The 26,523-nt window shown below is 38.0% G+C and overlaps 1 protein-coding gene across 8 annotated transcripts in view; it reads right to left on the bottom strand.

The window, feature by feature from the left end:
- Window positions 1-463: 463 nt before the first annotated feature.
- The window catches only part of syngap1b (synaptic Ras GTPase activating protein 1b), an 88,487-nt gene continuing 62,427 nt past the window's right edge, over window positions 464-26,523 (bottom strand). For 4 of the 8 annotated variants that reach the window (XM_029259886.1, XM_018739714.2, XM_029259885.1 and 1 more), the window contains 4 exons: window positions 24,873-25,046; window positions 23,826-24,037; window positions 16,361-16,433; window positions 5,683-6,527 (listed from right to left, as the gene is read on the bottom strand). In XM_029259886.1, coding sequence (XP_029115719.1) covers window positions 6,204-6,527; window positions 16,361-16,433; window positions 23,826-24,037; window positions 24,873-25,046 — 783 coding nt within the window. In that variant the 3' untranslated portion in view covers window positions 5,683-6,203. Of the gene's footprint in view, window positions 2,132-5,682; window positions 6,528-7,749; window positions 7,857-11,352; window positions 11,415-16,360; window positions 16,434-23,825; window positions 24,038-24,872; window positions 25,047-25,914; window positions 25,957-26,523 lie in introns of those variants that run through there. The other 4 variants (XM_029259887.1, XR_003798314.1, XM_029259888.1 and 1 more) reach the window with 4 other exon arrangements.

Genomic DNA, 26,523 nt, shown 5'->3' with positions numbered 1-26,523 from the left:
TGTTATACTCTATATATACAAACATTTGTTAATTCACATCAAAATCACTTTAAAATGCCTTAATAAGTGCACAAATGAGTGCGAGAAAGAGAGAGAGAGCGAACGAGAGCGAGAGAGAGAGAGAGAGAGAGAGAGAGAGAGAGAGAGAGTGACACGACAGCTGCATGTGTGGTTGGGACGGTGCACATGGATGAAAGACAGCTTCTCCTTCCTTGTGTGATCAGCATCTGTACGGGAAATACTTCCAGGACGTCTGTCCTTGTGTCTCTCAGAATCTCTCTATCTCCACAGCGTCCCTGCCGTGTAGAGATGGAGGGAGCGAGAGAGGGAGAAGAGGAAAGAAAAACACACGCACGCACGCACGCACCCTCTGCATGTACACTCTTACGCTGACTGCACGCCATGTATATACATAGACATACTGTATGTACACTCACATCCTGTATATACACAAAGACTGTACACACACTTACAGTATATACACACACACACACACACACACACACACTCACAGACATTCACTCACTTAAACAAAATCAACCTCTGATCTCTCTCAATATTTTCGATCTCTCTTTTTTTTTTTTGTGTCGAGAAGCGAAATATCCAACCAGCACGTCAATGGAGTCCATACGGTGAGACAACGTGAAGAGAAACAGAAACTATGCCCCAGGTTTCTGTTTCGCCACTCCATGGACAAAGCACTTGACTAGCTAGCTGCTCAGTTAAGCACATATTAGAAGTTTGATATAAAGAACTGGGGGGGCACAAAAATTGGAAGTAAAAGCCAAGAGTCTTCCGCAAAGCATCTCTCACGGTTGGCGAATGAAGAGCTCCACAGGACTTGTCCAAAAATCCATCCGAAACTACTCTTTCTGCCTGGCAGTATTGACAGAACGGAGAGAGACGACAGAGGGAAGGGGGATCGGGTCAAGGCAACGTCCAAATCGTTGCTGGGACGGGAGCACGGGAATGGGGACGGACGGGGGGCAGGTAGAGCAACAGTTTTGTTCCTTTCCGATTCCCAGAAGAACAAACATCCACCAAAAAGAAAAATGTCCAATGAGATTGTCACACGAGAAGTCCGTTGATAAAAAAGATCGCTTTAAGACTTCTTTGATTGTATTCCGAGTCTTTATAATTATCACAAAATAATTATAAATCAGGAAGAGTCCAGATGAAGAAGGAATGTTCCTATAGTATGGTATACAATTGAAATAACATAAAGAGAAATGATATTTTCTCCAGCCTCCACCGAAGTTACACAAACCACACACCACTTTCGGTTAAACAGAGGCTGTGTAAACCAAGTATGTCAAAGATAGAGATAGAGAGCAAAGCCTAAAATGGCTTGAATGAAGGTCTGAAAGTACAAGTGAAAAAGATATACAGCAAGTGGGAACGCATGGATGGAAATAAAACAGATGCAGAAATAGAGAGGGAAAGCGACAGAGGAAAGAATGACCAGTCACTAAGTTATCAAAGGAGGAGCAATGATGACACCAATAAAATTCTAAGAAGAGTAGAAGTGAAGCAGAACAGAATTCGTAGAGAATCTTAATTCTGTGGACTGTAAGGAATGAAAAAAAACTGCAAAGGAATAAAAAGCAAGTACTTTCGAAAAATATCTTACCCCTTATCTGTCTCTTCCTTGATTAAGTGTTTCTTCTTCTATGTTTCTTCCATCAAAATTGAAGGCAAAACAGATCAAGCACGCTGCCAATCAAAGAAACTGTTCTTCACATGCTACAATAAATAGGCCATTGCACGAACTCAGTGGAGAATGATTATTTGTCTGTTAAGTAACTTCAAATCCAGTGATTTCAAAATACAAAAAAAAAGAAAAAAAAAGAAAAAAAAAAAAGCAATCAACCAATTAGGAGAGATAGCAAAAAGTCAAAAAGGGACAATCCATACAAGTGGAATCCTCCAATAGCATGGTTTCAGTAACTGGAGCATTGGTTTTGTGGAGGAGGCCACAGCTCTGCTCATCTCTTTCCCTGTATTCCCCCAGTGTCAGCCAATCAGATCCTGTGGGAGGGCTTCTGCGTTAAGGCCAGGCCAATCGGAGGTCTGCCCACATTGCCTCCGCCAATTAGGTTCCAGAGTGGCCTCCTCGGCGTCGTGTGAATGGCTGGAGCAAAAAGGGAGACAGAGAGAAGGAGGGGGAGGTGTTTGATGAAGTAGCGCCTAATTTTTGCTACTGATAGCTGGACCAGCTACTCAACGGCAATTTTTAGAATGTGTTCCGTGTGGACTGTGTCTGTCCAGTTGCGTACAGTTCTGAGGCAACTGATTTACCTGAGTCTCTCAGCTCTGTTTCTGTGAGGTATATTTATAATACACATTTATTTATTAACCCTGTAGGCCCATGTCTCTGCATTATTCAATAAGTAATGGAAAGTTTGTGCATTCATATTCATTGCTTATTGGAGAAAGCCACTAAAACTCTAAGCAACTAAATCAATAATGAAGTCATTTTTTAAAAATTATTTTTGATTTCGTTTAATAGCCTGGACTACATCTGTGACTGCTGTTATAGTTTGATACTACTTGGTCTAAATTAAATGACATTACTGTACAACTATAGTTAAAAACCAACTAGATGCGAGATGTCACATTCTTAGGTTTTGCCAATTTAGAAATCCATGCCCTAAATGGTTTATGTTCTGGAAAAAACAATAACCTACATTTTCATTTTAACGTTGCAGGGTACAACATACATTCTCCACTAATGGCTCCATGATGGTGGATATGAAAGGTCAGAGCTGAAAAAGCAGAGAGCTACTATGGATTAACGTAGCCTTTCATAAATAAAACCTATTAAACGTGGATGAGTCATGATGTTATCCAGGCAAATACCCTAATGTGTAAGGTACATAAGACTATTACAATTAAAGTCAGGCACAAAAATGAGTTCCAAGTTCCAGGAACAATTTTTTCAATGACAAAAACACACTAAGTGCCAAAGTGTCAGATATAGGACTCAAATCACACACTTCCAAAACCAGGCCATAGAATTTGGAATCTAACATTAACTCTTGAACTTTCCCTTATGAAACACTTGAGACCAAAGGTTGTCATTCTTGTTGCGCGCTTGTATCTTTTCCAGATATTATTCAATGTGCCAAAAAGACAACATAAATATGCAGTAACCTACTGTTTGTGATGTGTTGCATCTTCTACTTTATCCTTTTCTTAGCACTCAGTAAGCTGGACTTATTATCACTGAGGGTTACATACACGTGCCTTCTCAAAGCCTTCCCTCATATTTGAAAAACACTTCCAGTTTTTCACTTGTACTATCACTGCGAATGCACTCGTCTGCTGAAAGGCTCAGCAAAGTCTTTGTTGTACTGAAGCAAATTATCTGCCTAAAAAGTTTAGAGTAAACATCGTGTGCATTCTTAATTTGTACAAAGGTCATTAAACTTGGTCAGCCTTGACATCTGGTGCAACAAATCAAACAGTTTTCAAGTTTAAGTTTCAAAGAAGCAAGTGGTTTGACATCAGTTGGTATGAATTTCTACACCAAAATTTAAGGTCTGTAGTACAAGACCGTGACTATGTCAATTTTGTTATATCACAGGCCAACAAATAATTTCAGAGGTTCCATCCTCAGGACTAAACAGGTATCTTTAAAAATCCAGACATAAAATTAATGGTGACTGGTTTAAGATTATTGTTGCTTCAAGTGGCTCAGCCCCTACAGGGAAAAGAATGACAGGAAGAACTGGATTATTGTAGCAGAAAATCAGTTAAAATGATTACCCATGTCAGCGGCCTCTGATTTTGCATTAACACTTTCTTTGCATGAGCATATTTTTGAATACAGACGATGAAGAATTACACAAAAACAAGTAACATGGCAAAAGACAACAATGACAAAATGGCACGGAACAATACATTATCTGAAAGCAATTCCAGAATTTTTTTTACATGTAAAGGGCTGTACTAATTTTCTTCATCCCTACCTGTGATTTGAGCTGATGCCATAGAAAACAACACACTTGCTTTCAAATTGTCCTCTGCAAGGACTCCGAATGGGCAAAGCCCAGTTTAGCTTTGAGGTGTTCCTTTAGTGTGCTAGAAAATGCTACAAGGTGTTATGACGAGTAGCTACAAGCTAATCTTTTCTACATTTTGAAAAGCACAAGAACTTTCTAGATTTCGTTGCACCTTCGTACTACGTACTTCGTATTAATGATCTATTTTTGGAGAGGTTCTCAATTCTTAAGTCACCAAATGTTGTAATTTGCATGACAGCTATTGTGCTATTCATATATGATTTGAAGCACAGTAAGAAGGCAATTGTACAAAAGTGGTGCACTTCATTGCTGTTGCATCTCCAACTACATTGCTCACCACATTACTGAAAAAAATCTCTGAAGTGGTGTATAGTGTGTACAAGCACGTACACACACACACACGTACACACACACACACACACACACACACACACACACAGGATGAAACTGCTTGTCTCGAGCAGGGTCGCGACGAGCCGGAGCCTAACCCGGCAACACAGGGTGCAAGGCTGGAGGGGGAGGGGACACACCCAGGATGGGACGCCAGTCCATCACAAGGCACCCCAAGCGTGACTCGAACCCCAGACCCACCAGAGAGCAGGCTCTGGTCAAACCCGCTGTGCCACTTCACCCCCCTGGTGTATAGTGGAAAATATAAAATATATAACACATTATTTCTTTAAAGTATCCCTACGCCTGTGCAATAACGAAATGTGCCAAAGTGGCATTTCATTTGGTTGGACATTCATTTAATTTCCATACTGACATCCAATATAATTAAAAATATCCTTGGTTTATATTTGTTAACCGCACATAAACATTTGTGTTTTGGCTCAGTAACTGTTTCTACCAGACACCTGTAGTGAGAGGAACACACAAAACAACCAGCAAGACAAGACAGACTATGATGTTACATTAAATTATACAAATAACAGCCTTCTGTCTGATACAGTGAAACATCCAGCTGAGTGGTATGATACATTTAACAGGGTGTACTATGAAATTGAGATCTGGCAAGTGCACTGTACTTTTATGAAGCACCAGTTTATCACATCTTGGTTCTGAGATTGAGGAGAGAAAACTTTGCATAAGTCCAGTCCAGTTCAGTGAAGTCCAGTCATTAATTGCTATTTTACACAACTTCAGTCTGCCGAGGGCGTTACATATTCATCCACAGAAGTACGCTGTATGTTGTTACAGTATTTGCACCTTAACTTCTGCTGTTTATTTGCCATCTTGATGTCTAAACTGTTCTCCTGCTTAGACTTTATTCTCCACTATGAAACTATATTTGTTACATCATCATTGCTGCTTCTCAATTGTAAAATCCTGATACTAAAAGGCACTGAGAAAGCCAGACTCCACGACCATGATCCTGCCTGTATCACACAACTATGCAAACTGCCTTTAACAAGAGATTGAGCGAGTGCTTCTTTTATATTCCATATCCAGCAGTAATAGTTAGATAGAAATTTGTAGAACAACATCAACAAGCTTCATTATTATATATGAAGCATGTTTCCTTTGATTCCAGGTTGAAGACAAACTGCACTGTACCATGAGTGATTGATGACCTGTACCCTAAACTACAGTAAATTATGAGCTTAAGGAATTCTGGGATTTAAGAAGGTTTAACAAAATGGTTGTAAACACAAATTTTTGTTATAGTTAATCATATTAATATTTTGTTATTCTTACTACCCTTGATAAAAACTTTAGGTTGGAAATTCCTTAAAACAGCTCCTACCTGATGACACAAAACACTCAGAAGCAACGAAAGACTGATATGTCTTTAGCACATTGTCTTCGGTTGGCTTGCACATTTTATACTTCATTGTCACAATTGTCTCATGAAAGGATCCTTCAGTTTTTAAGAGGTGCCTAAGAAAAGGTCAATTTGCCTGTCCTTCAGCATTTACACTGAACCAAATGTATTTTGGCCACGAGGAAAACATTTACTGGTAAGATCAGGTTTATTTGAAAGCCCTTTTTTGCATGCGTGTGTGCAGTGTGCTCAGTGTGTCTCCTCCAAGATCTCCATCTCTTCTCTCTCTCTCTCTTTCTCTCTCTGGTGCCACATGAGGGGAGGGAATGTGATATTTACTGCCTCCAAGAAAAAAAGAGGAAGTAAATATGTCAGAATGCTGGGGACAATGCATTTCAGCATGTCTTCTGTCCCTAATTTTCTCCTGCCTGCCATTGATCTGCTCCTCCTCCTGCTAGACTTGGGGCAGATGGGACTGTAGTTGCATTCCCGGCTGCCGTTGAGGCGGTCACGGGGAAGGACATTTGGTTGCTGCGGAGCTCTCCATTCTGGTTGAGGTGCACGCGAGGAGGGGGAAGGGGAGGAGGGGGTAAGGGTGGGGGAAGGACTCCATTCCAAGGGGAGCTTGTGGAGGAGACGCCCGAGGAAGAGACTCCGGAGCCGGGAATGATGGCTGTTCCTCCTCCTCCGGCATTCACACTGGGGTCTGCAGAACCCAGGGAGGAATACTGCTCTTCCTAGCAAAGAGAGAGAGGGGCAAGGGGAATGGGGGACACAGGGGAGGAGAGAGGGGAAGGTGGGGAGAGGGGCAATTCAAAGTAAGGATGTTGGGCATGGGAAGGAGGGAGAAAGGAAGTCATAGGAATCAAGAAGGAGTGAGATTTTTGGGAGGACAGATGTGAATGACGGAAGGAAAAATGAGGTGGAGGTCCAAACAGGGAAAGAAGCAGATGAGGACAGGAGGATGAGAAAAGAGACATGGAAAAGACACAATGGGCCGGAGAAGCAACAGAATAGGAAAGGAGAAAATGATGTGCAAACACGTGGAAAGACGAATAGTCACGGAGAGGAAGAGAAAGCAAAGGAGGGGAACGGGAAACAGAGAAAAAGAAAGGGATGGGAGGGATTAAAAACCTCAGGTTGACAAACAGGACAGTGTTCATCGTTCTTGTCTTCTCAAGTGTGCTGTGCGGCACAGGAGTAGTATGTGAGTAGTGATGAATGAAATTTGAGTAGAGATGGATGCAAATTAGTCAAAACAGTCCAGAGTGTACAGTGTCAAGTCTTTGTCAGAGTGTTGCATTTCAGTGAGTTTCATTACACTGTCAGTGTTAAATGCACCTAAAGAACCACGAGAGAAGCAGTAATGTGATCACTGCTGATTTGAATGTGACATTTGATTTTATGAAATGTTTCATTTTATTGACAATGAGACTTTAATCAGAGAAATCATGCTTAGAAAATAATAAGGCCCATGCGTTGCCTTGTAGCTGGTTACAGTTCATAGTAGAAAACTACTGTAGTTGGAATTTGCATACATTGAAATTAAGGACCATAAACTGACTTAAACCTGACAAAAATCAATATCTGTGAAAGGTAGGACACATTATATGTGAAGTTTGTTAACAAGATATAGCTGAGGTAATTACACATCTTAAAATTTATACACATTAATATAATATAATATAATATAATATAAGGTTACCAAACAAAGATTGACACTGAAATAGAAATACATTACAGTATAATGTTAACACTACATGGTAAATGAGAAATGGACGTATACGACCATTGCCTTCAAATCAAATCAAAACAGTGCCCAACCCACCAATCAGAGATTCAAACCCATACTCATAGGCAACTGCTACCTCCCAACAAAATGTCTATGAAGTGCTGGGTTTTAATATATGATTAGTGGATAAGCCAAAGTTTTTACTTGGTCTTTTCAGCTATTCTTACCTACATTGGCGTAGAGTAACGTCATTGCCAATACCAGTGTGATTTCAGTTATATTACTAATCAAGCTCATTGTACGAGCCGTCATGTCCAGTCCAGTTCAGTGAAGTCTGTATTGAAGCAGTGGGAAAGAAAAGAATTTGGTTAATTCAGCTACAGGGCATCTACATTATTGTGGTAGATTGAAAAACAGCATTAAATGCCCTGGCATAACATGCATTTTTACTTAAAACTGTTATCTTTTAATTTCTAATAAAAACAAGTAAGAAGGTATTAACTTAAGACCCTGTGATAGATATACTGTATTTGGACATAATTCACATGTAAAGCCACTGTGTTTAAACACTCAACACCATTTTCAAAGTACCACAAGGCTGTAATGTGGGCCCCACTTATTACTATCTATCATGAACCACTAGGAAGGAGTAAGGACAAATGTGGTTTTATTGTCTACATTCAGCAGAGATATAGGGCTTTTAGCTTACGTGTTCATCAGGGGAGAGATACGTCATCATCAACAATGATTTCAGATGATGTTATAGTACGGAAGCAGTAGCGACCCATATGTTTCCCCATTTTTCCGCCGAGCTACCACTGATATTATGGGTTAACCTGGATTTGTAAAACTTTTCTCTTCTCACTCAGAACCTGGAGGCACATCAGTCAGTGCTGGACTAGTGTCAGTAGCACTGTTTGCCTCTAAAATTCCACAAAACGGGTATTCATCAACATCCAGTACTTATGAAAAGGCTGATCACAACACATTTGACTTCTTATCATGTCCATAAATCTCTGATTGGAAGATGACTTTAATACATGGTACACTTGAGTGAATTATTACCCCTATAACTGCTTTATTCTCGAGCTGAAAAGCAAAATCTGTTTGGCTGATTGGATTATCTTTCACCATCTAAGTGAAATGCAAACTTTATTTCTATTGTATTGTATTAACTGGACAAAAATCTGATTACTGATCTTCCACATATCTGACACATCACTAACGTTCTTGCAGCCACAGCAAACCTTTACAAGAGCAAAGATACAAAAGTACTACCGTGGCTAGGATACACCATTTCAATGCTTTCAACTAAAGTGATGCCTGTGTTTCAGTGTGCTTTAAAAAGCTTGCAAGATATTCATATCAGTGTGCCAAACACAGAAGCATACAGAAGACATTAATTTGAAAGGTTCAAGCACGTTGCCAACATGGTTAGTCACAAACCAGGAAACAAAACACAGGCACACAGACATACAAGCTGATAACCAACTCCCCAGCACTTATTTCAGAAAGAGCTGCATACGTTTCTTAGCAATATAACCAATGATAAAAATAAATCTTGTCCCAGATATTAAAGTAATGAAACTGAAAAAGTACAGATATCACTCTGGATTAAATTCTAAAATTCCAGGCTATCTATTCACTGCATGCCATGCTTATATTAGCAACACTGCTTTGCTCACTCACTTACGTAACAAGCTGCACAAGAGTTCATACTAAATGACCAACATAAGACAACTGTCACTATAAAAGGACTACCTCCTCACCCCACATTAAGTGTATGTTACATAAAACTTGATCAGACTCACATCAGAAAAACAAAGACAAGCACCACACACAAACTGTACAACAACACAAGCGCCACACACACACACACACACACACACACACACACACACGCACACACACACACACACACACACGCACAAGCTCACACCACGTGCACACATGAGCATGCACGCACACACGCACACAGTGAATATACCCATATGGGGTACTGGGTCAGATACGGAGATTTCCCATAATGTTCTCATGGGGAAGGAGAGGGAGGAGATCTTTATCGACTGATCCCTTTATTACTGTATAAAGAACTGAAGCAAAGTTTTAGGTGACAAACAGAGAATCCAATGAGTGTATGGCTGTGTATATGTGTCATTTTATGTTATCACGACAGATTCTCATATACAAAAAGTTAAAAGACAGTACTCTCAACTGGAGCAGAGAAGTGTCCAGAGTTGAAAACACACATTTAGAAGGGACACATCTCCATGCAGTAAATCAGTCAAAATAATGGTTGAGTAAAAACTGGCAAATACTGTATAATTAATAAAATCAGTTAGGGTCAGTACCTTCACCATCCAGAACGGAGGCTGCTTTTATGAACACACAGAATCAGTCAAAAAATGCTGTGGTTGCGTACCTATATACAGTATGTACGTATATATGTACGTATATGTGTGTCTGTGCGACTGTGTCAAGTCCGTCTTTAAGGTCATAGCAAAGGCACTGTCCTTTAACAATATCTGTTGTGCTCTGTCATGTTTGCGGAGTGTTTTCCTTCCTCTGACAAGGTGTCTTTCTCTGTCAGTCTGTGCATGTATATAATACTGTCCATATTTGTGAAAAACCAGCGTGCAATGTGTATGCACACTTTAAATACTTCTTGACCTTGTGTAAAATTAAAGAGCAAATACTCATGTGCCAGCAGGTAATGCAGTTTGTCTTACCTCTCCAGTTTACAAAACAAAAAAGAAGAAAAGATATGGAGAGATGGAAGACAGAAAGAGAATGCTTAGAGTGGAGGTAATAAAGTTTTGTTAGAGTAATTTATTGCTTAACCAACATTTTAGAAGGAGATGATATACAGAGGCAAAAGTGAGAAATATGAATCACTGACTGGCAAACTGTACAGTTGCACTGATGTCACCCATTGTAAAACATTATAGGAAGTCTCCGTATCTCTTTATGTTCCGATGTATGCTGGTATGACCATCTGTACAGTTCCACTGTCAGTGTATCGTGTCAGAACGTTAATGTACCTAAACTCTAACTTTGCAGGGTATCAATATGCCCTTGTAGTATTTACCCAGTCCATTAATCATTTGGGGATTCATTAACAATATTCTAGCTTCAGCATCACTGTTATTTTTTTTTTTTTTTACTATGATTACTTCTTTTACTACTAGTATTCACTTTCCTATACTCGAAGAAATTCTATCTAATGCCATAAAAGAACAAGGATATAAGAAGGATCCTGAACTAATTTTAGGAATGTTAAGCCATAGCCCTATTATGGTCACTGCATAGTGGTTCACTTATGATCTTTTAGTAGTGTTCAATTTTTTTCAAGGACGTGAAAGTTAAAAACATCGCACCTAGAAAATACGTCACTTAATGACCTAGAAAAAATGCACTTACAAATTTGGATATGTATGTCTGTTTTAGATAAGGACTGTGCTTGAATATATGTGCAAAGGGGTGTGTGTGTGTTCTGGTCAAACTCAAACATTCACTGTCATTCTAGTCTCAGTGGAACAGGCAAGATTTCTTCCAAATTACATGGAGAAAGTGTCTGATGCATAAAAGAGGCAAACTGCATTCCATAAAAATAAACAAATTCAAGAAGAGTTGAAATATGTCACGGTGCTGTCAGTGCCGTCGGTCGTATTTCAGCGTCCGTCATTGTGTCCTTGGTTGCGTCTGGCCGAGTGAATGTCAGTGAACTGTGTGGCTGAAGTGTGTATACAGTGCATGTTGCAGCATGGGTGAAGGTGTATACTGAGCTTGTGAATTACAGTAAGTTGTGCACTGATTTGTATTTGTATTACCTGTGTACTCGGGGTGGGACGGGCGCGAGACGGGGCTGCACTACGACGGACTGCTGCCTCCCCTAAGAGAAATCACCGTATCCCATCAACATAGAGAGAGGAGAGATGGAGAGATGGAAAGGGGGAGGGGGGGAAATGGGGATTTGTGTACGTTTTGCAGAAGGAGGGGTTAGAGGAGTGTAAGGAAGCTGTGGGGGTCGCTGAAAGCCAAGAATACAGGACACGCCACACGCACACGCGCACACATACATGCACACACACATCCAGAGGTGCGCGCACCAAGCAAACAAACATACGCGCGTAGTCGCCCAACCAAACACACACACAGAAACGCTCGGAACACACCAGCACAAACGGTAATGCAGACCACAAAGATCCGATGGTGACACATCGTAATCATGCTGTGATGCTGAAGCAAACCAGCGGTACTACCATGCTGAAAGAGGCGAGCGGAAATGGCGGGTTTACATGAAGTTAAGTGTACAGCTGTGTTCCATTCGCTTGCCGATGACATTCGCCATAGAACCACAGTGCAAACAACTGTACGAGATAAAAGACAGACAGAATTTACAAACTGTGTTTCTCTCGGGTTAGTCTGAAACTGGGGTTAGAGGCTGTGACAAAGACCACGCTAACCACATCGCACACTGAACTTGGGTGTTAGTACCTTACGAAACAATGAAAACAGACAAGGCAAGAAACGTGAAACATGCTCAAAACATGCGCAGACAAACTGGAGAAAGTTTTGCTTGTATGTGTAAAGCAAGCCAGAAAACACTCAAACCAAAAAAATCAAAAGCCCTCCCCCCAACCCCCACGGCTAGAAAAAATGTCACATATTTGAAAATAGTAAAATGGACAGAGCAACTTAAAAGCAGAAATAGGACAAATTACACATATATGCACAAGGGAACAAGGGTTACACAGAACACGTAGAGGAAGAACAGACTCCCAAAATGAATGATCTGACACACAAAAATCACACATAAGAAGCATAATGTAATGATAAAACTATGGACATGAGCAACATGCTGTATAAGCTATATTTATCAGAAACCAACTTTAATATTATTACAGTGGTCAAGTTGACTGTTGCAATCAGTTTACCTTAGCTTGTAATTCTCATTAGTATGTAAACATGCTCACATATTTATTGATGATAAAAATGCAACCTAAAGTCTACCCCTATAAAACGTGAACACTTTTACGATAGAGAGCCACAACCTTACCCTACAGCAGCAACCATAACTGAAAGGTCAAATGATCACCTTTACACTTTAGGTCATCACCATCTAAACTATTTTTCTTAAAACAAGAGCAAAAAATAAAGCGAGAGCTGTGTTAAGGAACATAGCACAGATACAGCAGGATTTAATAACTGTTTAAAAGAACCAGGAGAGCTGTACAACACATGGCGACACCAACAGAAAGGGCACAGAATAATCTGTAACTTACTGCACATTAACTCACGGTACTTCAGCATTCCTGGTCATTTTATTGGCTCAGCCACGTGTCAAAGGCTTGTTTGGGTATATTTGGTAAGAAAGTAATAATACAACTATTCTCAAATGGTGGGGTTAATTTGTTCCACGAAATTGGGTGGACTCCTGTAATAAAGGGATCAAATTACGAATACCTCTCATGGTAAAATAATTGGTCCTCCGATGAAAAACATAATTTCCAATTTATCGTTCAATGTTATACTTTAGTTTTCATGTTTTCTTTCTCTGCCTTTGCAACCTTTCCCAATTTCCCGTTACCTTTTGTATTTTCTTTCTTTCTGCAAGGCATACAGACACTATGCTGTTAGAGGTGCTGTGTAGTATTTCTAACGAATGTTTGGCATTCAATGATCTTCATTTGCAAACTAGATTAAGGATTTATTTACAATGGCAATCATTGTTTTCGCTGTAATTTAGAGGCTAATACGCTACACTTAGGCAGAAAATAGTCAGATTGATACCACTGAGGGACAAACCCTTTTGGCTCTGACATGCCAAGTGAGTTTCGCTGAACCAGAACATCTAATGAAAGTGGTACTGCTGCAATAAAGAATAAAATACCAGAGGTAAAATGATTGTGTGATGGGAAAAAAAGCTGTTGTATAGAATAAAAAGCCTGGTGTAAAAAAGGGTGCACATTTTTATAGGCTGTTGTAGTGGTTTTTTTGTTCTCATTATTTAAAAGTATTTATTATTTATGTAAGATGTAATTGTAGGTCACAGAGCAGTAACCCTTTTTTAACAAGACTGACTGAATATGATACCTCTAGAAAAACATAAGTAAAAATAATATAACAAAATAAAAACGATGTGAATAAGGCTGAGGTGATTGCAGTCGGTTAAAGCCCTCATTCTTAAAATCTCAGGTAATAATTTGTCCATGCTAGACTTGATATTCCCCAACACCGTCTATAACAACACTAGAGCATTGCAAGAAATAGCTTAACAAAAAAGCCATTTAAAGTGTTAACAGCTAATAAACTGCATTATCAGTGACTTTTTTTCCATCTGAAAAATAATTTGTATGCATTGATTTGCTGCTGTTAAACAAGTACAAAAATGCCATATGAACACAAGAGAATTAGAATGGTGTTTTCAGAGATATGACCATATTATTCCCTCAGTATTATATTTTTGCCTTTTAGAGTTTGCTGTGGAAGAATAGTGTATCTCGGTTGTTCACTGGTAATCATACAGATTTTAACATGTTACTTTATAGTTTCTTTTCCCAGAGTAAGTGAATAATAAATATATAATTTATGTTATTAAAAATAACTCAATTTTAAAAAAATCATTATTCAGGACATCTTCTCTAAATACATATTGATAACGTTAATGATCACTTGACCTTTCTGTATGCAGATAAAGGCCTCAGTCTGACTGATAAAAGCTTGGGGAAAATATTTGAAAGTATGTTTACATTATGAAGACAGGAGCACACATAATTTACTATCCCGGGCGTGTGAAATTAGGTCAAACTTTAATAAAACATTGCAAAAGTGATGACATAAATTTTGTCATCTGAGACACAGTCCACATCAAGCTAACCATTGATGAGGGTGTGAAACAAATTTTTTTCATAGTACATCAGTAAAAATCACCTTGATTTCCCAGGACTGTATTGGCTAAGGAATTTAACTTGTCACCCAATGCCTGTAGGTCCACACAAAAATAATAAGACAATAAAAAACATAACTAGCTGATAAAGATATTGTACTATAAGTATAGTTAATAAAGAAATAACCCAAAAAAGGCCACCTATGAACTATAAATACAATGGAGCTGAAGAGATTCAAGAAAGTTGCCCTATATCTAAAACAACATAACAAATTACCAATTAGCCACATTTTCACATTCTTGGGAATAATAACTACACGCAGAGGTGTGCATTAGGTGTATTAAAGGCATTTAATGACTTACAATATTTTCGACTTATGACGGGTTTCGGGGAATGTAACCCCATCATAAATCGGGGACCATCTGTAGATGTATATTCATTTCACTATTCTTACATGATAATTCTGTAACAACACCTGGAATTATAAATATTCCTAGGTTGTATAATGACAGCAGGACAATAGTTTTCCTAAACCCACTCATTACAATATACTAAATACCAGTGACATCTTATATACTGACTAGGACAATCTTCCAGTGGTGGAAAGACATAACACAATTCATGTGCTATTTACTTTGTAATTTCTGGGGCACATGGTATCTGGTGTAATACTGTTATAATATTTATAATAATTAGAATTTTAAAACATTGTGTGTTCACGCAGCAAATACACAATTTTATTTATGTGTTTATCAAAAGATTTCTCCCTATTTCTTGTAGAAAACAAAATTCTATCTAAAAAAGTCGATTTATTTCCTTTTCATTATTTATGTATTTAGTAAGCCTGCTTAAGTTCTTGACTTAGAAACCTCAGAAATAGTGACCAAAGTCATGCCGTTCTGGAGGAACTGGCAGCAGTTGCTTTATTTTTACTGCATGGTTGCCTTTGGGTATAAGAGTGATTTTTTTTTGTAGATGATCTCTCTTTCCTCATTGTGATTGAACCTGTGCCGAAAGAAAACAGCAGGAGAACCCATCTAAATCACTGCCTTGCCTGTTCATCCAAGAGTTGCATTATGGGTAATGCCTGTCTCCGCTTCACGAGATGCAGTATGTGACAATCCTGTTAAACTGATTAAAAATTGCTATGTCGCGCTATTTAGATATGGATAACACAGCAGGTTTTAATTTAGAATGTCAGTGTTGTGAGCAGAAAATCGGAGTAGTAAAAACACTGTTATAATTGCGGTAATGTCTAAAGGCAAAGCTCGTGTCTTCCCAAGCAGAGTGCCACTGTGTGTGTTACTGTGAGGTGAGGAATGACTGAAAACGGTATTATCTTATTTCAAAGATATGAGAAGGGGTTGAAAGTATGCTGAACAAAATGGCCGACGGAGCAATTCAGCCACAAAGCGATTCAAACTTTATGAAAGCACTACTTCTTTATTTCAACTGGAAAAAAATGTTGAATGAGCTATTACAAGACGTACATGTGAAGTGACTTTAAAGCAGTTTATTGAAAGTTAAATTTAAAACGCTTTGAGGTTGGATCAAATCATCCCCTTCAACAAGACAAAGGTGACACCAAAAAATTATTAAAATTATTACACAGACGAACAAATGGTTTTCATGACTGACAAAATTGACAGAATGGGGAGTGATCAGAGACACACTCAACACTGACAGCATGACTCACTGACAGAACAACGAAAAGACAAAGAAAAAGACAGCGACACAAAACGGAACTGACAGATCGCCGCGGACAGACGAATGTACAGCAGCGTGACGCCAACAAGAAACGACGAGGACGAGGACTCCATAGCCAACCGTGGTGAGGGGGAGAGATCCAACACCAGCAATGACAGCCAAAGGGGGACACAGTCAAACGCAGGAACAGAGACACAAGCCCAGGCCGTCATACGGACAGACGCGCAGACAGAAAACAGACCTGATCTGCAAACAATCTGGACTTGAGGTCAGGAACCGCACCACCTCTCAGTTCGTCCTCAACGGCCATCAGCCTGAAGGAAAGGAAGGGAGAGGTCAATATCAAAGACGTCAGGTTTCCCTTGGCCTAATTTAGGACTTACGTCATGGCCTACACTTTCTACTAGTGAAGAGCAGCGCATCATATGCCCAACACACACAAAACTCTTGGCCTTTAAATAAGAACAGTGCCGATTGCTCTGAGACATTAACAACTGCTTATGAAACCAGTCTACATTGAAATCAGAGATGAATGACCACCACTTTATTACATTTGTGGGGCAGGAAAACCAACCAGGATTCATTTGTGCTCAACTGGGAGTTTTCACACAATATGTCTAATCATAGCGGTTTTTCGAAAATATTTTTTTTTCTGAACCATTTGTGATCAGGACATTTTTTCATTGATCTGTCTACATAAATGCAGTTAAAATTACAAAAGCGAACTAATATACTCATCCCATGGGTCTTTTAAATGCATTAAGCTAGCCCAAAGACCTAAGACTCAAACTGCAGTACTCTAGCAATTGCTATTACATGATTGTTTCATCGAAGAGAGCTGTTGGAAAGGAGATATAATACTTGGTAAATTATGTCTTATTTTGAATCACAAGAAATTAGCCACTGTTGCCAGTTTGCTGAGGATCTCTGATGGTGGTGTCCACTGTCCCTTGGTCTGCAGGCTGTTGGAATGCTATTCTTTTCTGCATGTTTTCTCTTGATGGTTTTTGGAGATTTTGAGTAAATATTAATTTCCACTTTAAACAGAACACAATGAAAAGCACATTTTCAGTTCTTAATGTAAACCACCACATTTCTATACAGAAAATCTGTTCACCATCTCAGCAGATTTATAAGACAGCAGGGAAAGAGTTAATGAAATGACAATTCATTCATAATAAAGGTAAAGATACTAATTGCCTAAGATGTTGTTACAGATTATGTTGTTTATTAATGTCTTATATATTCCAAATGCAAGTAAATATAACTGCCATATACCATAAAGATTTCCTACAGGAAGATATGTTCCTTCAGAAGGATATTTAATATTCAAATTCTGATTGGGAAAAAAATGCATAGTTTTGTACAGAATAGGCACATTCAGTGACTGGGCAGGGTATTTTCAATTAAATTTATTTTTACAGAGCACTCTTCTCACGCAGATACTTTATATTTAAAGTATCGACATGTAAAGAATAAAAGTGTAATGGCATTTGGTAAATTCAAAGCTCATCCACTTTTTTCAGGAAGCCCGGGACAGTCCAAGTAATGGGCACTTAATAAATAATGAAAATCCACAGGTGAAGTTTTTAAACATTTGTGTTTGAATGTTTTATTCTATAAATAACATACAGTGTTGTGTTTTTTAACAAAATGAAGAATATAAAATTCAACAAAGGTACAGTCAGGGACATTGCCACTGTTGTATTATTGATGCAAACTATTAACATTTTTTAAAAAGTCTAATCAAGAGGTGACAGGTGAAACGTCATGGGACAAAATATACCTATTTAAAGATGTGTAGTAAGAGGTTCAAAGTGCTCATGCAATTACAACAGTATGCAAATTTATCAGGGAACAGTTTGTCAGGTTAGCTGCTATGAAGGGAACATTATAAAGTAGAAACATCAGATCTCAGAACAGAAAGCAGTTCAGCACATGAAAATTCTGGGTAAATTCTATACTAGAAATTAGCAGTTATAGGTAGATTGCTAATTTTTTGCAAGGATGAATCAAAGGACTTCACAATCACAATAAAGTATGAATTTAAAATGAACAGTTTAAGAAGTTATATTGACAGATATTTGTTTCTGAAAAAAGCATAATACAAAAGGAAAAAATGTGAAGGCAAAGGACATTTTAAGAACAATTTAGGCTTGAACTTCAGCCCTCTATCATTACAGATAACATTAAGACCATACAATGGATTACTTCTTGCAAAGGGAAATGAAAAATAATGTTTTGCACACAGAGAAACTATATACAAATAATAAAAACCAAAAAAGCATATTAGCAAAGGCTTGATGATTCGGTACTATCACTTATTGTCATTCACAAAACTGAAAATGTATTAAAACAATGCCGTAAAAATGTCTGTCAATACAGACGTGTGGTGTTAAAATTCAGGTCAACGCCACCTATACAATATACATAGTAAGAAAAACATTACCCAATATAATTAAATTCATTCCTGATGCACTGACTGTAGAGGCCCGTGTGTGTGTTGGTGGCCAAAAAAACCATATGCGGAACATATCTAAGGAATCAACAAACCGAAAAATTCCAAAGCTGTTCAAATGATCTATGGATTTCAAACACAGAAATCCAGACAAAAGCAGTATCATTTTAACAACTCTTATGAACTTCACCATCACCACATATCAACAAGGACAGAAAAGACTATTTCCAAGTTAGCAAAGCTGGATGACTGTTGAAGTTAAAAAGTACAGGCTAATATCCCTAAAACCTAGTTTACATACATAAAATCAGAATAAAATGGAAAAGGGGGACTAAAATTAGACAAAAAATTGCAAATGTAGTATAACTATCTTTTACATCTTAACAATACCGTATATGTTACCGTCTGTAGCGCCACTCAGTGTGCAGAGAATCCGAGCTCTAGTCCCAGCTGGTCCCTCTGTGCAATTTCCTTCTGGATCAATAAAGCTTTTATTATCTGTCTATACATCCATAGAGGGTTCAGTGTTTGTGTTCTTTACACAGAGAATTATTGCATTCACTACACAATAAACCTTTACTGCTAAATATAACAAAATTTTTTTGCATCAAAAGTACTGATACATATAATGGTTCACTATACAGGACAACCATTAATATATAAGGCTACCATAGTACCATAGGAGAGTACAATACTTTGATTTTATTCACAGAAATTCAGCAAAAAACAGAAACAATAAAAAACATCTGATATGAAATGTTTAATTCACAGCAATCAATAAAAACAGATTCTTAAGAAAATTTTATTTGTTATATCTATGGATTTTTATACTTGAAAAGGAAAGAATGAGTCCTGAACTTCTGTGAAGTATCAGCTGGTTACTGGTTCAAAGCCCATCTGAAAGAACGGTGCTACTGTGAGCTCACCCCTGGATTGTCCAGCTAAAAATTTCTGTAACAGAGTATCTACCTCCAGAGTAATATGAGTTCAAAACCCATTCATTACTGTATAGCAATGGCATAGAATCTAGGCTTTTTGATTACACTGTGACAGTTCACATGCATACTGGGAACAATGGTGATGTGATGCTTTTGTTCAGAGTAATTTTTAAATATGGAGAAAATGCAATAAAACTCCATTTAAGAGACTACCACGTATTTGCACTTTAAAGAATTCAAGAAAGTTCAGTGTCTATGAATAACAAGGTTGTGGTATGTCATTTGTACCATATGTACAGAAAGGATTCTGACAGCTTCTCATACTGGAAGTCTTCATGTTTATCCCAGGCTGATGCTGACCATACAGCGAAATACTTTTCGGTACTTGCTGGCATACAAAGTCAGTGCTAAATGCTACTCAGTTCTGCTACTGTGTCAATGAAAGCACTAAGTGAAAAGGCTTTTAAAACCTGGCAATCCAAACAGGAATCGCCAGATGTCTGTAGAATCCACAAAAAGTCACTTTTTAAGCTGTGCACTCTTGGTGTTAGAACATTTTTCTCTCAAGCAAGTCCATAATACTAATCTTTGATGGAAGCTAATTCTAGATCAATAATGAAAATGTAAATGGAACTTGATCAGAACAGGTGTTTACGGGTTTCCAGCATTCCTGACATTAAATTCCATGTTTGTTTCTTATTGAAAAATCCATGTTTAGAAAGGCAACAGCCATATAGAAATTCATTGCAGTTGTGGCTACAAGAGTTATTACGTAAATTGACAGGGTCTGTGGGCTTTTGTTTCTGACTATTCCTTCTTACATGGACCCACTAAAACGTATTTTCACCAGCTCTTGGCAAAAAAAAATAATTAATTACACACTTAGGAAAAAAATTATGCTGCTGTGTATTTCACTTGGGATTTGAAGCATTTATAGTAGGCATTTTCACATTTTGCACAAAACAATTATTTCCATAATTATGCACAACTGATTTCCTGGATGAAAGCTGGAATAAAAGCTCACATACCCTGTCGATCGTGAAGAAGGGAGCTGGCAATTGCGACACTACTGAAAGTAATTAAATACATCTGACTCAGACAACTATCTGTGCTGCTTTTCTTTATGAGCACTTATGAACTTTTTTCTTTTGGCCTTCCACTTTTTGATAAGCACCATTAAATACATTAAGTAAAATCTTTTGTGTTTTCCAGAATAGCTTTGCACTTAGAGCCCAAAGTAAATTTATATACGTAAATTAACCCATTACTAACACTCTTTCGGTACATTATTTAATTTCTCTGTGATATACATGTTTATGCTGTCAATAATTTTTTCACAGAAATGAAACAGGGGATATCAGAGCTCTACAATTGATGCTACAGCCTATACTAGTTGCCAAGAACTTATGATCTATTAAAGTTGTGACTCCAGAGGTAAAGAAAATTGGTATGGATACATGATATGAAACAACATGTATTTTAGCTAAAAGGAAAATAAAATATTAATCAAGAAATTGTATTTTAGCATCTGTGTGCAAAGCTTCTCTGTAATAAAATATGCTCAATAAGCTAAAAAGGGAATTTCAATACCTTTATTTTGGAGGATTATAAAACTTGAGGTGGGTAGCTAATTATAATCACTGTAGATTTCATGACATACCTCTATATAGTAAGATGCTAATGTTCTTCTGTGAGAAAAAATTGTTTTATCCAGTGATGAACAGAGAACAAAATGAAATTTATTCATATAAATTATGTATTTGATTTTCTGCACAATCTCGTCATTCACATGTGCTGTAAAAGCTTCAGTTGTGGAAGTTTGGAAATGTATGTGCAGCAATAGGCTAACTATCGCACTTGAATTGTTTCACTTTGTCACCTTCTGTAAACAGAAATATTAAAATATTAATTTTCTTTGGCTAAAATCACATTCATCAACAAAATAGTCATTTCTTAAAAACTGACATTTTTTGGCAACACTAAATAGACTGGCACCACAGTAATCACTACAGTCTCACTTTGTGTGAATTTTTTTTTAATTGTTCCATCTACTTAAGAAGCACCTTGCTGTTCAAGGACAAATTTACAAAACAAAAAAATAGTTGCAGCAGAGAAACTATTATAAACCTTAAAAACTTTACATTCTGAACCTCAACTCAGAGGTCAAAATTTACATTCTAAAATACTTTTTCAAATGGTGCTGACAGTTGAGTAAACTGACAGCTGAGTAAACAGAGCTAGCTACTGTATATGGCGCCATACATTGTTATATAATGCATTCCACAATATTTTATAATATAATTAGTATTATACCTGTCCCTCACAACAGGGTTAATTAGTTCCATAAAATCATCCATTAAGAGAATTTCTATTGTGAGAGTATCAGATTGCCATAATTTTTAGGACTAAAAGATAAGGGCTATCTGGAAAAAATATATCACCTACAATTCACTAAAATCTCAAAATAAAAGAAATGTTTATACACAGCAACGATAACACCAACATAATATATTTTATTTGTGTAGAATGAGGATTAAGTATAGTATTTATATAGTTTTTCTTTCTAAAACATTTAATATTCATAGCTTTTAATATTATATTTTCATTCATTCGTTATCAATAACTGTCGAGTGCAGGGGCATGGAGAAACAGAGCTTTTCCCAGACGCATAGGATGTGAGGCAGGTCACACCCTGTATGGAGACATATTGATAATTTTAGTCACAGATGTTTATGATATAAATTCACAAGGATACTGCTTGTGTTACTCTGCAAAGCACATGGACACTCTGCTGTTAGAGGTGCTCTGTCAAATTATGAACATATGTTTGACTTTAGTGGATCTTATTTTAATTGCAAGATTAAGGCTTTATTAATGCTAGCATAAGGATATTCATGTGATAAAAAGCTATTCATATGATTTAACTGTTATGCAATAAAAACAGAGGCTAGAACTAACATGCAGCTTTCAAAGAACTCGGTATTCTGTAGCACCTTTGAGCAAAATTCTTACCCTGAATTTTTCCAGGAAGAACTTATCCTTCTATATGAAAAGTAAGCAGCTTAACACTGAGTTCCTTTGGAGAAAAGATTCAGCTAAATCAATTTATAATATTATTTAATCTGCTGTTTCAGTGGTGATTCAGACTTAATCAATGACTGTGATTCATTGAGACTGTCAATGTGAGAGACTGTCTACTAGGCACCATAAGAAGTAGTTGGTTTTGTCATGGAACCTGTGTGTGTTAACAAACTGCTGGAAGGAATATTTATCTCTGTACACTGCCTTTATTAAAAGGGCAGTTGAGCCACCCCCACTTGAACCTTATTTGCAAACCAGCAGTCACTGTTTCCAGGGTAAACAAGAGGTTAATACACTAGGTTTAGCAATAAAATAACTGGACTGACACCACTGAGGGGACAAAAACCTTTTGGGTTTGAGACCCCAATTACAGAATAAAATACCTGTTGTAGAGGTGAAATGACTGAGTAATAGGCAAAATGCCGTTGTACAGAATAAAAAATTTGTCTTATGAAAAAAGGGGTATGGTTTTTCCTAAGCCCTTGTAGTAGTTGTCATTTTTATAGTCATATCAGTATGAAGTTGGTGGCATTGTGGCGCAGCAGGCAGCGTGAATGCTGCACACGATGCGAGCTGTGAGTCAGAATCTAACTCAGCATGCAGGCATTTGCATTTTCCCTCTGTGTTCATATGGTTTCCTCCCAAAGTCCAAAGAGATGTGTTTACAGTACATTGTTGACTCAATTGGTCGTAGTGTGTATTTGTGTGAATGAATGAGTGTGTGATTGCCCTGTGATGGAATGGTGTCCTGTCCAGGGTCTACTGTGCTTCAAACCCTATGTGTCCAGGATAGGCTCAAGACCACCGAGACCCAGCACTAGACAAGTCATTAGTGTAAATGAGGAAAAGGTCTATAGTAATATTAGGATCATTATATATTGCACTTACAACAGCTTTTGGTATTCCTGCAAGATAAATGTGTCCTCTGGCAAAAATCTTTACCTACAACCATTCAACCTTGCAGTTCCCTCTGTTGTGTTTATGAATGGACTTTTGCAAGGAATTTTATGAAGCATACAGCATAATTATCTATGAATGTGGACAATCTTAAAATTTTATGTGAGCATATCATTTTAGTAATTTATTTCCTTCCTTTCCTTCTTCATGGTTTTAAATAAGCTACACAATCTTTTCAGTAATACAGGAAGCTATACTTGCTGCTGTTACCCATCTGTTCTCCCTCTCTTACCTGCACCTCCCTCTCTATTGCTGTCCATCCTTCTATTTACCTGTTGATTATTCCTTTAATTTGGTTGTCTTTCTCAGCTTGCTGCTGTCTCAGCCTCCTCTCGCTGTCCTCCAGACGGCTCTGATACTGCAGGAGGATTTTACTGGTCTGCTGCTCCTGGGTTTGGAGCCGTCTCTCATACTCCTCCAGTTTGCGATGGGACATCATCAGACGCTCCTTCAGGGAGTGGATCTCCTCTTCATACTCCCGCACCTGACGGAGGGAGTCGTAGAAAGGAACGGGCAGATGAATTCATGGTGTACACTTAATAGGGTTAAATGTACTGGTCCTGAAGCATCAAAATAATTTTGGAGATGATGCATTCTGAATTGTGAGTGTCTGAACTCAATCTGCAAACTTTAGAAGTTCTACACCTTGCTTGTCTAGAAACCCATCAAGTGTTCCCAACTTTAACATTAACTGCAGTTAAATTGTCATTGCACCCAAAGGAAAGAAAAGAAAGGAAATGACTGACTGCAAAGTCCACATGGGGTTGAGCAGTCAAATTAGATCTGACCTGCGGCAGTGCAGTGGAGAATATATTCAGATGTATTTCAGTTCATGTTTAATTGGCCAACTTTGATCTAGTCTGAGCTGGCACAGTGCAGGTTGATTAAAACCCTCCGAGGACATGTCCTCAGACATCCTCTTTGAGTGTGCCAGGGGAGGTAGAAATACAGACTCGAGAGCACTGGAATCATGCTGTGGGTCCCAATGACAATACAAGAGCTTTTTATAAACACTACACACTATCCTGCTTTTTCGGTGAGAAATCAGACCACAAGTAGGTCACAAGTAGGTCATTAAGGGCCATTCACAAACAACTCTGCTGCAATGCCAAAAAAAATCAGGTGTCTCACAAATTTGTTTACTTTGCATGAGTCATTACAGCTCAAGTTCATATTTTAAAGCTAATTTTACACTTCCCGTCAAAGTGTTCTCTGATGCCATCTGTTCAGTTCTGGTAAGCATTACTGGCAATTTCTTCATGTTTGCACCGTAGCCTTGGAGGACACTTTTCAAGGAGATCTTAGTCAGGCAGACGCACCCTGTCCAAACGCGACTCGTCCATGCTCTTGGAGTACTCCTTCAGCTTGAAGTCCTCCCGGTCGATGCGTGATGTTTCAATGTCAGCTGAGAGGTGAGGCATATTGGAAACCCAGGCTACGGTCCGCTCAGATGCCGCAGACGGGGGATTGAGGGTAGAAGGTGATTGTGAACCCTGCAGAAATGTTAAAAAAAAAAATCAAGCAACATGATTCATACCGTAAACATCATTCAGTGATGGCTTGATGAAGCATCGAACCACTGCACATTTTAAGCAGAAGAAAATTCCACATGAAAATCAGAAACTGGAATTCATAAAATCTTGGAATTATAAGAGATTTGAAGGTAGTGAAGGTAGAAGATATGCGGCTAAGGCCAGTGAACTATTTTAAACACAGTGTTAAATTGTTAGTGTCCTCTCACTTAATATGCCAAATGCTTTTCCTCCAGATTCTTGCAAAAGTCCACATTTCTGCTTCTTGAGGTTCACCATGCTATACCCCACTATATGTTCCAAAGTGCCCCAGTGTTTCAATGTTGCACAGAAATTCCACAAAGATTTAAATTTGCATTTTAATACCAATACGTAAAAAAACACTATGGCAAACCACAATTCCTCTATCCAGCAATTTCAGGATAGTATTATCTGATAAACAGTTAGAATATTTAATTACATATTACACCAAAGAAAACACTTTTCTGAGTTTTGCACAAGATGCTGAATATATTAGGTTACAATTCAAGCCTTATACAACATATTAAATGTGATACACAATACATGTTACATCATGTATCAATCAGTATAAGAATATTTGAAATGATCTCCTAGTTATTTTACTGTATGGAAGTGTGGCAGCGGGATTTTTTGTTTAATATCTACACTCCCATTGTCTCACAAATTTTATTATAGTCCATTTGGATATTAAGTGAGCTATTTTGAATCACTGTTACTCTATTAGCAAAGGAAATATATGCAAAAAAAAATATGTTAAAATTAAGTAATTAAAAAGGGACTGCAAATTGTATCTCTTCTGTGTACTTACCCATGTAATCCCTTCAGTGCGATTTTAAATCTTACAGTACTTCTACAACAAAAATGTGGCACAAATAAAAGACAGCAAATTAATTGGTTGGTAAACAAATTAAAGCTGACATCAGAAATGGAAATCACACAGGGACACAACACACTGGTGTCAAAAAAATGTCAATGGAATCAGAAAAAATTATGCACCCGCCATCGGATCATGTCTCCCGGAAAGATAACATTGTGCTCCTTGACAATTGCAATCACAAATTTGCCAAGATGAAAATAAGGACGGCGCTTCATTGCGTTGGGTGTTGACAGGATCGCAATAAAGACTCGGGAGAGTAATAAGTGCTTGAAAAGAAAACTCCATCATGCGCACAGATACAGAGCAGGCAGATCCCCCACTGTTTTCATCTCCCTGCTTTAATTCTCTACCCCTTGTTACTCTATATGGGCTGTCCTGTTCTTATCATGACAGTTATAGTAGCCTTGAAACAAAGGTCAGCCCTGAGTTCATAATCATATGCAATAAATGCTGTATCTGGCTTCATCCTTCACTATTCAGTGTTAGTCTTTTTGAATGAGGACGAAGTCTTTTAATCAGTTGAGGCTTAATTAAAAAACA

Source organism: Scleropages formosus, chromosome 18 (assembly GCF_900964775.1).
Source record: "Scleropages formosus chromosome 18, fSclFor1.1, whole genome shotgun sequence".
Classification (NCBI taxonomy): Eukaryota; Metazoa; Chordata; class Actinopteri; order Osteoglossiformes; family Osteoglossidae; genus Scleropages; species Scleropages formosus.
Note: the sequence above shows the minus strand (reverse complement) of the source record. Positions and strands in the feature narration are given on the sequence as shown.